Source organism: Pecten maximus, chromosome 16 (genome assembly GCF_902652985.1).
Source record: "Pecten maximus chromosome 16, xPecMax1.1, whole genome shotgun sequence".
In the NCBI taxonomy this organism is placed as follows: Eukaryota; Metazoa; Mollusca; class Bivalvia; order Pectinida; family Pectinidae; genus Pecten; species Pecten maximus.
Window position 1 is genome coordinate 7,013,710 of NC_047030.1, and position 14,259 is coordinate 7,027,968.

General features: G+C 32.3%; 1 protein-coding gene across 2 annotated transcripts; it reads left to right on the forward strand.

Moving 5' to 3' along the window:
- Positions 1–139: 139 nt before the first annotated feature.
- On the forward strand, positions 140–12,080 carry LOC117344862 (coiled-coil domain-containing protein 63-like). 2 transcript variants are annotated; one of them, XM_033907715.1, is made up of 11 exons: positions 140–263; positions 3,627–3,809; positions 5,004–5,134; positions 5,264–5,445; positions 5,682–5,863; positions 6,672–6,859; positions 7,359–7,573; positions 7,715–7,883; positions 9,531–9,694; positions 10,501–10,592; positions 11,426–12,080. In XM_033907715.1, the coding sequence occupies exons 2-11, from the start codon at positions 3,652–3,654 to the stop codon at positions 11,613–11,615; spliced, it is 1,671 nt and encodes a 556-aa protein (XP_033763606.1). In that variant the 5' UTR covers positions 140–263; positions 3,627–3,651; the 3' UTR covers positions 11,616–12,080. The 2 variants fall into 2 exon arrangements, with proteins under 2 accessions (XP_033763606.1, XP_033763607.1); XM_033907716.1 differs by having other exon boundaries at positions 174–263; positions 3,631–3,809.
- Positions 12,081–14,259: the final 2,179 nt, after the last annotated feature.

Sequence of the window (14,259 nt, forward strand, 5' to 3'; positions counted from 1 at the left end):
TATTGATAATTGATATATGATTATGTTTATATATTATAATTTTATGAAATATTAACTGATATGGACATAGAGGCATTAAGCTGGAGTCCATTAAATTTCATTGGTATTGCGCTACCTAAATACAGATTGTATATACTGAGTAGCCTCCCTTGTCCGCGGTATGTTTCCCTTGACAACAACCATACAAGGCAGCCATAGTAGCAGGTTCCCGTTGGATATCCACGTAAATAAGGTTTCGGACTCATCTTTTTTTCCACAAACAGGTAAAATTTTCGTTTATTTGTCGATTTTTTAGGGAAAAGCTTTATCAGAGGACGCGTTTTTACTTGTAAAACCCCGAAATCTGATCTGAAGTAGCAATGCGGCAACAACACATTAGGCCTACCAGTACAGTACTGATCATGAGCCAGTACCACATTTGTTTATGAGTTAAGTCTGTCTTCGAAACTGTCCGTGCTGTCCTACCCGACCTCATTCTTGTTAAGACTGTATAATACTGCATGAATATGTCTATGCCTTTAATAGTAACAATAGTCTAAACGTAGCCGATTTACAATATATATAACTAGCTATATACTGATACATGGTTACATGCCTCCTACTGCCTGTATTACACCATACGAGTTATCGGATATTTCAATTCATATTATCAATTTCTCAATTTGCAATTTAGCAAACACTGTATGAGTTAAGTTGTATCTATACCGGTATACATCAACACATTTAGCTCCCCCCCCCCCCCCCCCCCCCCCCCCACACACACACACACACACTTCCCACACACATTACTCTTTCTACTCTTTCAACATCATTATTCTCTAATCACATTGACACTGCTCCAACACTGTTAGATGATATTATATGACAACAAATATATATCGCCTTGTAACCTCATCAGTTGCCATCATAAGAAATAATTTTTAGCTGGAGACCACAGGAGTTGAATCTCCTATGCAGAGACCTCACACTATAGCTACTTGTAACTGAAATACAATGACACAAGCTCCACTTTCCAAACTCTCACTAGACTTAGTCTGGACACAGGGGTTCATTACAGTTTATATGATATATGTCAGATATATATAAATATCATAACATATATGCGTAACATTGTGAACCCCTGATGTCTGAATCTACTATTTCAATTTCAACAAATTTTATTGTACAAGATCTTATAATACAAAGGGATTTGACAACAGGCTTAGCCTATATCAGTCTTCTCCCACATACATATGTAAATGACATTTTGATAATATAATATTGATAGCATTTTTCTAGACAACTTGAACAATAGAGCTATATAATTAGGGTTATTTATAACATTTGAACATACACTCATACACACATCATTGTAATAGTTTAAGTAGTTTTTCATAGTTTAATGGAATAATTTCTAGTTGAAAAGTATCAAAAGTTCAGGAAATATTTTTATTTATATACGTAAACATTATATATATATATATAAAAAATAGATAATTATACAAAATTTTGTAGAGCAAAAGCGCTTCACCTACCTGACATTGAGAAAGATGAGTATTTTATTGAACAATGATAATAATATACATACATATTAATGAAATATTATATAATTAATTGATTCAATGAGAATTAAAACCTTCTCGAATTAGTTATAAATCTTTCTACATTATTTAAAACAAATTTGTTAAGATCAAGTGAAAGTTCATAGTTACCACATGTTAGTAAGTTAATATCTATAAAACCAACTTGTATAAATATGTCATGTATAAAGTGCCTTATATGGTTGTAATTTGGACAATAGAAGAAGTAATGGTCTAGATCCTCAGAGTAATAACCACAGGAACAGGCTGAATTTGGAATTACATGTAGATGATCTATTAATCTGTGATAATTTAAGTTGCTAGCAGAGTTTCTTAATTGGCAAAGAGTGATATTTAATTTTCTAGGTGAGCAAAGTTTAAATAAGTGAGTAGTATCAGTGTTTAAAGGCCTATTTCTATTCAATTTAGATTTAAAAATATTCAGTGAAGGAGCACTAGTTAAGTCTGTTTCAAGGGAGTTCCAAATTTTCATGACATCAATGAAGTAGCTGTTATCATACAAGTTTGTTCTGCATCGAGGAATATTAAAGAATCTATGATTTCTAAGGTTATGATGTGGAGCATTATTATTAATATAGGGTCTAACAATATCAAATAAATATTCAGGAGTCATTTTGTTCAATATTTTATACATTAGGATAAGTTTATGTTTGCGACGTCTTTCAATAAGTGGTTCTAAATTAGTTTCATTGTAAAGTTTATGATGAGATGTTCCACTTCTTAACCCAGTTATTATTTTCATTGCTTCAATTTGAATTGATTCAAGTAATTTCGACTCTGCAGTAGTACAATTATCCCAAACAGTATCTGAATATTCTAAAATTGGTCTAACATATGAACAATATAGTGTAATTAATGAGTTCCTATCAATTTTATGTTTGAGCATTCTTAAAATGTTTAATCTTTTATAACCTTTTTCATAAATATCTTGAATATGATTGCTCCATGTGCCTTTAGAATTTAATGTGACTCCTAGATGTTTATGTATATCTTTCTCATTCAGAGGCTGATTATCAAAAATAAGTGTTGGATGATTTCTGTTTTTTTTTGTTACGGTTAATGCTATAGTTTTATTTGGGTTGAAGATTATTTTCCATTGGCTAGCCCAGTTGTTGATAGATTCTAAATCCTCATTTAATTCCATACATGGAGTTACCAAGTCATCATCTACAATAACATATAAAGAAGTGTCATCAGCAAATAGCTTTATATTGGTACATACTTCATTAGTTAGATCATTAATAAAGAGTAAAAACAGAAAAGGTCCAAGAATTGATCCTTGAGGGACTCCAGAATTTACATTTTTAAAACTAGATGAATAACCATCATATACAACTCGTTGTCTTCTATTTGAGAGATAATTTTCAAACCAGTTATAGAGATTACCTTTTATGCCATATTTTTTTAATTTATATAATAATCCTTTATGCCAGACTCTGTCAAAGGCTTTGCTAATGTCACAGAAAACAAGTCTTATATCTTTCCCTTCATCTAAAGTTTTTGAAATTGTATTATATACTGTGAGTAACTGATTAATAGTAGAATCATTTTTCTGGAAGCCAGATTGGTGAACACTAATTATATGATGTTTGTTTACATGATTTTACACATATTTGAAAATAATTTTTTCAAGTATTTTAATAAAACAAGGTGTAATTGCAATGGGTCTATAGTTACTAGGATCATCAGTGTTTCCTTTACCTTTATATAAGGCATTTACATTTGAAGATTTCCATGCAAGTAGAATCTTACCAAGGTCTATAGTTTTTTGAAAAAGAATTTTTAAAGGTTTGACAAGTGAGGGTAAAAGATTCTTTACAATTTTAGGTGATAAATTATCAGGTCCTGGTGGTTTATTCTCCTTGATTATTTTAATTTGGTCTATGATATCTTGTTCAGTGATTTCTATATTATTAAAATCCAAGTGACTAAGGGGAGGTAATTCATCAACAATATCATCAGGATCTTCATCAACTGCATTAGATATGGAAGTAAAAAAATTATTGAGAGCCTCAGCCTTATCAAACTATTTCTGATGTATTGTAGATAGGGTGCACAACCAAACGTGAAGATGCCGCGTCCACGATCAGCCCGATCAGATGGCAGTGATGGAGATATGGAGGTATTGGTGGAGCTGGAACTGCAAAAACTGCAGAGGCAGTTCCGAATCATGGAGGGTGATCGAGCTGCCTATACAGAAGAATCCCAAAATTTGATCCGTAAACAAAAGTAAGAACTAACTTCCCTCTTGTCAAATGATTACATTTCATTCATCACTTAGTCAATTAATCATAAAGTTGTGGAGGGTTGATGATTGAAAAAAAATGACAACGAGTCAAACAAACAAAAACGATCATTTATGAAAATTTTGAAAAGGCAATCAATCAGAATTTTCTGAAAGTGTTTGTAAATCTTTGGCTTTGTGTCATCAAATTTTCATAATGTTTCCTAACCAAAAAGTAGTTAATCAAATTTTTTAACAATATATATTCATGGGTTTTTCATTAGCGATTAAGGAGATTTTTATATATTAACAACTGTTAAATGCTTTGTTTGTGTTCAGCATTAAAAAATACAGAAATACTGTAGCAAATTTATGCATACAAAATACATAAAACTCAGAATGGCGGATAGTATGTAACATCTGACGACAACATATGCTCCATTCGTATCTAGGGAGAAAAATGTCCAGAGTCTGGACATATTTTTTATGTTTAGAAAGACAAACCTAAATTAAGGTATGACAGTGGCTTCCTGGCTTTTTTCACTACTTTGGGAATGGGGCCTATGGCTTTGGGATTGGGAAAAAATGAGTAAATTGGCAAAAATGGACATAATGGTAAAAATAACAAGTAGACACAAATATGGATCTATGCTATATTTATTTAGACTCTAGAGCATTATCTCCCTTTATCAGGCCAGAATAACCAATAAAACGTAGACGGGACGGCACCATCTGGATTTTTAAAGACATAATTTTTTTATAGATAATTTGATTGGGAATTTTAACTGGTCGGATTGGGAAAAATATCTAATTTTGCAGTGGGAAATGGGGCCGAATTTCGGCCCCAAATCGGCCCTAAAAAAAGCCCTGGGCTTATATTATGCTTAAGCTTAGTGAAGTACTATGTTGACTCACTAGTCACAAAACCAAGCCTGCAGGCAAGTTATCAAATTAAGAAATACTTAGTTGCCAGTATTTTCATGATAAATAATTGAAAATTCACACAGGGTCACACTCTACTGGGGCGAAGTCTACCGAATTACGAGTAACATCAGGTTCTCCCCCACCCCCCAACACACACACATCCCTCATACCCAATTCTACCTTCAAATAGATCATATTGGTCAATGCAGCCACTTATTGAATGTACAGTTGTTTTTTCCAAATTAAGTTGTTAATATATGTATATTTCATTACAGAAATGAGATTTCACATTTGGAATGTGAGAAGCAGGAACTTCTCAAAGAGCTCCGTCTGGCAGAGAGTCGCAGTAACCAAATTATGGACGAGGATCACACTGATACACTCGTCACTCTGGCAGAGGCTAAAGGTATGAATTTTATCATCTTTGGAAAATCCACATTGTTGACATGTTATTGATGCAAAAAGACCCTTTATGTGTTTAAGACCATTTTTTTCTGAAATAATTGGAATAATGATGTAACTTTGATCATTTCAGAGGATTATGATGGAGAAATGGAAGAGGAAAAACGAAAGTGTGTAGAATTAGATGCCAAAATCAAAGAGTGGGACAAAAAAATCCATCACCAACACAAGAATATGGGAGGAATTCACATGAGTTCGCACCATACTGTTCAAACACAGAAAACAATCCGGACACTGGAGAACCGACTTGATACGGTAAAATCAATTAAAACGAATAGGCGAGAAATATTTCAGTCTGAAAGAAAAAAAACGGAAAAATTATTTAGTGCTTTACCAATTAAATTTTTAATTTCTCCCATTAGTTATAGAATTTGAGGTCAAATTGTTACTATCGGTATTAATACATAGAAGATATCAGTGTCTTCAATAATACCAAATATATTTCATTAAAAACAAGGATCCTAATCTGTACTTTTTCTATTATTTTTCAGGCCAAAAAAACATTCAACTCATATTTAACAGAGAATTCAAAATACCGAGAGGAAATTGAAAGCTTACGTGTTGAAAGGGCAAGATTTGAATGTCTCTACAAAAAGCTTGATAAGGAGCTTGTTCAGGCCAGACGAGAAAAAGGAGAGCTTATTGAAAGCTCAACGCAAGCTTATGATTCTAGGTATGATACTTAAAAAAAACTGTTTGTTAATTATAAAGTCCTGTACAGTCCTGCCTTAATGACCACCTGCATTCAGTGACTTTTATGTGACTGTATTTTCCCCTCCCAATGCTATTTACTGTACTAATTAAGTAAACCTGTATTTCGAGACCCGGCCTCTGTCATGTGACCTTTTGATTGTCTCCCTTGGAAAGTCTCATGATAGGTTTGACTGTATTTAATTAGATTTGCATTAGATTTTATTTGAGAAGTCTTTAGTCTTTAGATTGCATCAAGCCCCATTTTTCTTAATTTCCTTATACTAATTTATATGGTGGGTGGTGGGGTCCTTGAAAATGCCTCTCACCCTTCTCACAAAGATAATTTTGGAACAGCCCTTATCAATTAAGTAAAAAAGCTATTATCATATTTAATTGCCAATAAACCCATGCCTGGTTTAATACAAGTAGATATACCCACTCATGTATTCTGCTTGCAGGACAGTACAAATGCTAGCAAACTGCTGTACCATTATCCTGCGATAAGCCCATGCATCCCTAACTTTGACTTCCAGCCCCCAGTTTACTCAACAGTCTTTAACTAATAGGACCTTCCTTTGCTTAAACTTTTCCATAGGAAAGCATTATAGATTTCAAGAAAAGTTTCTGAACTAAGTTTTTTTTCCATTACCATTACTTAATCTAATAACTAATGCTTTCCTATGGAAAAATGTCAGTTTAGGAATTTACTTTGCTAAAGAATATTGATGAAACTACAGCTATGAAGGTTATATGGTCCCATGTGATATTCAGTGACACTCTGTTGATAGGGATGAGGCTCAAGCCAAGATGATTCTGCTGAAGGAAAAGGCAGATAAGGATATGCAGCAACACAATGCCGAGATGAAGGAACTCCTTCGTATTATAGACCATGACCGCTGTCTCCGCGAGTTCATGGGAATTAAGGGTCAAGAAAGGCAGGAGGACCCGCAACTGGTGGCATGGCGGCAACGCAAAGGTTAGATACCATGTCTTTGGTCTTAAATGGCAATCTAAAGTAATCTTCTGAATACTATATAAGATAAAATTATCATCAGTAAATTAATGGAGGTCAGTTAGCTGAAGTAGTTTGGTAAAGGTTGATCTGGGCTGCATTTTGTCAGACAATCTGATAATTGATGACAATATAATTCGTTCCTAATCTGAAATATATTTCATGTATGATTTTGAAAGCTAAATAAATGAAAATTATTCAGATTAATATTTTCCCAGAAAAGGCAATACATACAGATCACTTAATTATCAGGAAAAGTTTAGTGTACCTTTAAAATAAAGAAAAGATTGCTTGCCATAAATTAGGATGCTCAGCACTACAATATTACCTGTAAAAAATATGATAATTTACATCTTCAGCTATTCCCCTAAATACCAAATCTGAGTACTAAGTATAGTGAAACTGGAAACTGATAAATTATCTTACCCAGGATTAAAATGTTACTTGAATTCTCTGTTCTCAGAGGCCTTAGAAGCCGATCGTAAGAAGGAGAGTCAGGAAGATTCTGTAGAGACTTATGAGGCTGCCTTTGAAAGAATTAAGGAGATGACGGATGAAACAGACCTTGACCTCTTGGTGGCAAAATTCATTGAGGTGGAGGATAGAAATTTTGCTCTCTTCAATTTCGTCAATGAGCAAAACAATGAAATTGAGACACTACAGGAACAGATTGAAGATGTAGGTATCAGATGGCAACATAAATCACAATTATTTTGTTTTTATTTTTTGGTCATATTATTAAAAGGATAGGAATTAAAAATATATCCAATGCACAAAATTTCTTCTTAAACTGAAATTTATTGTTTTTGCATATTTTAGATAAATAATGAAATTGAAAAATTCAAACTGCAAGGCATTGAGCTTGAGGACCAGAGGAAGAAAATTTTGAAGGAATTGGAAGAGCAGAGTAACGCTGCCGCAAATAATGGGGATACTGCTGATGGGAAGAACAAGGGCATCACAAAGATTCTGGATCAGCTCCGGGCAGGTAAAATATAACGACTACAGTTTACTGTTGTTCTAAATATAACGACTACAGTTTACTGTTGTTCTTAAATATAACGACTACAGTTTACTGTTGTTCTAAATATAAAATATAATGACTACAGTTTACTGTTGTTCTTAAATATAAAATATAACGACTACAGTTTACTGTTGTTCTTAAATATAACGACTACAGTTTACTGTTGTTCTTTGATATAACGACTACAGTTTACTGTTGTTCTTAAATATAACGACTACAGTTTATTGTTGTTCTTAAATATAACGACTACAGTTTATTGTTGTTCTCAAATATAAAATATAACGACTACAGTTTACTGTTGTTCTTAAATATAACGACTACAGTTTATTGTTGTTCTCAAATATAACGACTACAGTTTATTGTTGTTCTTAAATATAACGACTACAGTTTATTGTTGTTCTTAAATATAAAATATAACGACTACAGTTTACTGTTGTTCTTAAATATAAAATATAACGACTACAGTTTATTGTTGTTCTTAAATATAAAATATAACGACTACAGTTTATTGTTGTTCTCAAATATAAAATATAACGACTACAGTTTACTGTTGTTCTTAAATATAACGACTACAGTTTATTGTTGTTCTCAAATATAACGACTACAGTTTATTGTTGTTCTTAAATATAACGACTACAGTTTATTGTTGTTCTTAAATATAAAATATAACGACTACAGTTTACTGTTGTTCTTAAAATAAAATATAACGACTACAGTTTACTGTTGTTCTTAAATATAAAATATAACGACTACAGTTTACTGTTGTTCTTAAATATAACGACTACAGTTTACTGTTGTTCTTAGATATAACGACTATAGTTTATTGTTGTTCTTAAATATAAAATATAACGACTACAGTTTACTGTTGTTCTTAAATATAAAATATAACGACTACAGTTTACTGTTCCTAAATATAAAATATAACGACTACAGTTTACTGTTGTTCTTAAATATAAAATATAACGACTACAGTTTACTGTTGTTCTTAAATATAACGACTACAGTTTATTGTTGTTCTTAAATATAAAATATAACGACTACAGTTTACTGTTGTTCTTAAAATAAAATATAACGACTACAGTTTACTGTTCCTAAATATAAAATATAACGACTACAGTTTACTGTTGTTCTTAAATATAACGACTACAGTTTACTGTTCCTAAATATAAAATATAACGACTACAGTTTACTGTTGTTCTTAAATATAAAATATAACGACTACAGTTTACTGTTGTTCTTAAATATAAAATATAACGACTACAGTTTACTGTTGTTCTTAAATATGCCCCCTCACCTTTGAGCTACAGCTGGGGATATTTCTCAGCTTATTAAAATATTTACATGCATGACTCTAGTTAGACTCTACTTTTTGATATTGGCTCAGGTCTCAATATTACAGGAAGCTTATATGTGAGTGAAAGTTTATTCGAAAACAAATACAGTACCTTACACGTTCCTGCTTTTGAAAAGTAATTTATGTAAATACATCAAAACTGTTTTTCAAATATTGGTGTATTGGTCATTTTGCAGTGAAATTTTGTAGGATATAATATTTTTGTTTATAAATTAATGTCTGTATCAAAAACAAAATGTGTTATTTTTTATGCACAGGTATATCCTCCCTATTTAGCAAGATAAATTGTGACAAGTCTGCGATCGATGACATGTTAGGATCAGCGTCTGGGGTGACAGACTCCAACATGATACAGTATCTGGGAATTATAGAACAGCGCACCAATGAACTGCTAGCTGTACAGGGATACATCAACTCAAAGGTGAGTCGGAAAATTTGTCATTGTGTCAGGAAAATTGTTGTCAAAACATTTCATAATCTCCATGCACCGTTTTATACATGTACATCCTCTTGCAAAGCTAAGGTACAGTATAGTATATGTTGGATATAGTAGAGAAATGTCTTGGGCTAAGATACTGAAAGACAACTTTGACATGTCATTCTGTTTTATACTAATGAAACACAGGTACCTGGTAAATAGAACGATAAACCAGCAATACTTAAATGATACAAAATACATGTACAATTGGATGATGACAAGAAAGGCTTTTAAGTTGAAAGCTTTCACAGCGTTTTAAATATTCCTCTATATGATATTATAACACATGAAGGGATTCTTTGATCAAAAGAAGCATATTCCTCTACCCGATTCTAGTTGCTATCATGTATTTATTGGGTCATACCATACTCACTTATCAATCATGCACCAGCTATATATATATACTTTCTAATGAATTTATGAAACTGATACCTCTCTTACAGATATGCCTTACACTCACTTACTGTACATGATTCATCCTGGTCTTATTTAAAAATTGCACAAGTTCGAATTGTATGAATTTTAATTGATATAGAATTATACTTTTGAACCTTTTGGATTCTGCAATGCCTTTAATCAGCTGTCCCACCATATGAGACTGTTGTCTAATTAAACAGCAATATTATGTAATTAATCATATTTTGTGAATGTTCAAATATGCAATTTAAAGTTTCAGAAAATGTTTCAATATAAAAAGTTTAGATATTTCACATCTAAAACCATTAAATTTCAATATAAATCATTTTCAGGACCTTGACAAAAAGACCACAGCAGCAGGATTCCTAGGAGAGGGACCCAATCCTCCCCAGCCCCAGTTACCTATCGTACCGCCAGCTGTTGGGTAAGTTATCCGCACTAACTTTTATTTGTATTTTTATACTCCCGCCATGAAATTGTTAAACGCATAAAGTATTACGTTCACTAATTCATTCATCTATCCGTTGATCTGTCTGTCACAAGTTTGTTATTTACAATGTTGTGATTAATATAGCACCAATGCTCTGCAGTGAAATTGTACTTTTTCCATTTTATCCTTCATAATTTTGGACAAAATTTTGCATCAAACTTCAATTCTATCAAAGAGGGATTGGAGGTTTACTTGTTTCACAAACGTATTCTTATTTAATATACATGTAATAGTTGACAAATTTTGTCAGTGATTTAATGGCAATTTTATCTACTGTTTCACACTTTTAAGAGGAAAATTAAAGCAGATAAAAAATAAATGTTTGGTCCATGTTAAGTTCTTGATTTTATTGTCTATAACCCATTTGATGATGTCAGCACAATGTAATTCAAGTGATTTAACATACACTGTACACTATACCTACCAAGCTCAGAATTCACAACCGATATTGGAGGGACTGTGTCACCTTCATTAAAAAATGTACACTGAGGTTTGAAGTGCACGGGATGGTATCAAATAAAAAAGACTCAAGCCAAATAAATCACGTTTTTTTTAATATTTTGTCCTAGATCAGCTAGTGTAGATGAAAAAATGTCAATTTGAGGTTTATTCACATGTATGGTTACCACCAAAAAAGTGATTTCAGTATTTGTGTATTTCCAATGTTACAACACTTATAAAAACATATATATATAGTTTAACTGTTTTGAAAATGTTGTGACCCTTTTTTATATCACATTTTACTCACTTTTCCTAACTTTTCACAGGGATGAATATGACAGTGAAGGCAGTGAGGGAAGCGATGATGAGGCCAGGCCAATGACCAGGAATGAATTACAACGCCGTGTTATGAATACAGTCAAGAAACGTGAGGCGGCTGCAAAGAAACAAGAGTTTAAATATGACTTATCAAACGCCAAAGAAAAAACATCGAAGAATAAAAAAGACAAGAAATGAAAATGTGATGAAAAACAGATGAGAATATTCATTTAAATGAACAACTGCTATGTGGTGTTTAAATACGAGACGCTAGCTTTGGACAAAGAGATTACAGTTGAAACAGACACTTAACAATTTTAAAATGATTGCATGAGTACTGTTATAATGTGAACATGTTGTTTTTTTTTACTCCAAACTTCAACATAGTTCACAGACTTTCGTTTTCTGGAGAAAAAAGGGATAGGAACTCTTCAAATTTTAATCAATCAAGAAGTTTTAATCAAGACCTTTTGATTTGCATACATGTATGTTCATGTCACATCTTTTTATTGTGTCCTACAATTTTGTTGATCTAGAAATAGATATTTACAGACATCCCTGTACGGAATAATTTGAGACAAAATAGAAAACGACATGAAATTTGTAAAAATTCCCAATAAAACAATTTTGTTTTCTTAGCAAATTTGTACAGATATATATATACTTACGATGGCCGATATCGGACGGGCAAAACAGTGTTACTAGTAGTACGTTTTTGTCAACGAAAAATGTACGTACATATTGTGTGTCAAAAATATCTACTGCTAGTAGTAGATAAATTTGTACACAAAAAGTGTACGTACAAATCCTGTGTCAAAAACCTGTTACTAGTAACACATTTTTGACACAAAATTTGTACGTACATATTTTGTGTACAAATTTATCTACTACTTCTAAATATCAATTAACATTCTTTCCTATCTTGATTGATCGCCTTGTGGTAGTATGTTGACTGCATCCGATAGAAATACGAGTAAATAATTAACTTTTGTCGCATTCGCACGAGGAAACCAGATATAGTTCGGTTTCGAGTGATACCATTCTTCCATTACGTCCGCTGGCTGGATATTCTGTTTTTACTTAACGTCATACTTTAAAGCCAAATGCTTTAATGTTAACATTTCAAGATCTTAACAGTTTTCAGACTTAGTATATATCTAATTATCGCGAATTAAAAACTGGAAGAAAATATGTATTTATAAAAATAAATGGGTTATTCCCAAAAATAATAACTTGGTCCGACAGACCAAGTTTCTAAGCGAAATAGTCCTATAATGCAACGAGCGTGTTATCAGTCTATACAAAATGGTGGAACGCCGAATGTTTAAGCCTGTCAAAATACAGACCGATTCTGCCAAAAAGAAACGTCAAAGGGACTGTAATCGGCAAAACCCGAGTATTTCCTATGAATAGGACATGATTCAATGGAACTTAGCGGGAGAGGTTTTAGGTTATTTGGGAGTATGTGGCTTTAAAATCAAGCAGATCTTTTGGCTCTGGCTTTTATTACCTTATCAGGCAAAATCAGCATACGACCGCATGTTAATCAATCAAGAATAAAAGGAATGTTAATTGATATTTAGAAGTAGTAGATAAATTTGTACACAAAATATGTACGTACATATTTTGTGTCAAAAATGTGTTACTAGTAACAGGTTTTTGACACAGGATTTGTACGTACACTTTTTGTGTACACATTTATCTACTACTATAGCAGTAGATATTTTTGACACACAATATGTACGTACATTTTTCGTTGACAAAAACGTACTACTAGTAACACTGTTTTGCCCGTCCGATATCGGCCATCGTATATACTAGATTGTAAACTATTGCCATTGTAGTTTATATCTAGTACAGGTTCTATACAATTATCTACATCCTGATATACATGTATTATTGTGTTAGGACCTATGTAAATATATGTGAGGAAGGGGAGAGAATGAGTGTGATTGAAACAAACGTATCTGTGATATCTGTATAGGGAACTGAATAAGTCCAAGAGTTCCATGATATTTAATGCCCAGTAAAATTGGTTATTGTGAAAATTAAGTTTGCTAAGAAGTGCTTAAGTAACAGTTTTGAAATAACCTAAAAATTTTCTTTAAAAATTCATCAATCTATATATGAATAGTTTGGCAGGGTAATTGGTATATTAAAATTGCTGATCCATTGGAACTGAACTTGATGAAGATACTAGGGACAAATAACCCATAATTCCTAGATATTGGTCTATCTGGAATTCATTTTTGAAATTGTTTAAAATAACAACACATATCTAAGGATTGATTCTTAAAATTCTAGAAAATTTGCACGATATTTAAAATATATATTTAATAAATATGAATTCCATACAAATTGTGTTTGGTTTTTTATTCATATCTGTACATTATATTTTCCAAACGATAATGGGAAAATCGAACCAGATTCTGACTTTGTTTGATTTGGCTTAGTCCATGACCAAGGGAAAGAAATGATGTAAAATTGTGGTGGGGGTGGGGGTAACTTGGGTTGGTGATGGAACAAGACTACTCCTGAACAACGTAGAGAATTATTTGTCCTATTTCAACAGTGATAAAGTAATAAAAAGAGTGTCCGAAATCAAAGTGAAAGGAGAATAATTTTGAGAGTACTCCATATATAAAGACAGGAGGACTTTTTGTAATTTACCATGGAGGTTGTCAACCGAATCTACATCAAATAAAAAGAATAATATCCATGCGCAGAGTTGTAAGGTGCGAAAGGGGACAGATTGTTAAATACTGTCCCTATAGTCTAGTCCACCAGGAAGGATGATTTTGATTTAAATATATATACAATGTACTTACATATCTGCATGATG

What these genes read in the sequence shown, in the direction of transcription:
- LOC117344862 (XM_033907715.1), top strand. Translation starts at nt 3,652, where the DNA reads ATGCCGCGTCCACGATCAGCCCGATCAGATGGCAGTGATGGAGATATG. An exon ending in AATTTGATCCGTAAACAAAA is followed by an intron (nt 3,810 to 5,003) that starts GTAAGAACTAAC and finishes ATTTCATTACAG; the next exon opens with AAATGAGATTTCACATTTGG. An exon ending in TCTGGATCAGCTCCGGGCAG is followed by an intron (nt 7,884 to 9,530) that starts GTAAAATATAAC and finishes TTTTATGCACAG; the next exon opens with GTATATCCTCCCTATTTAGC.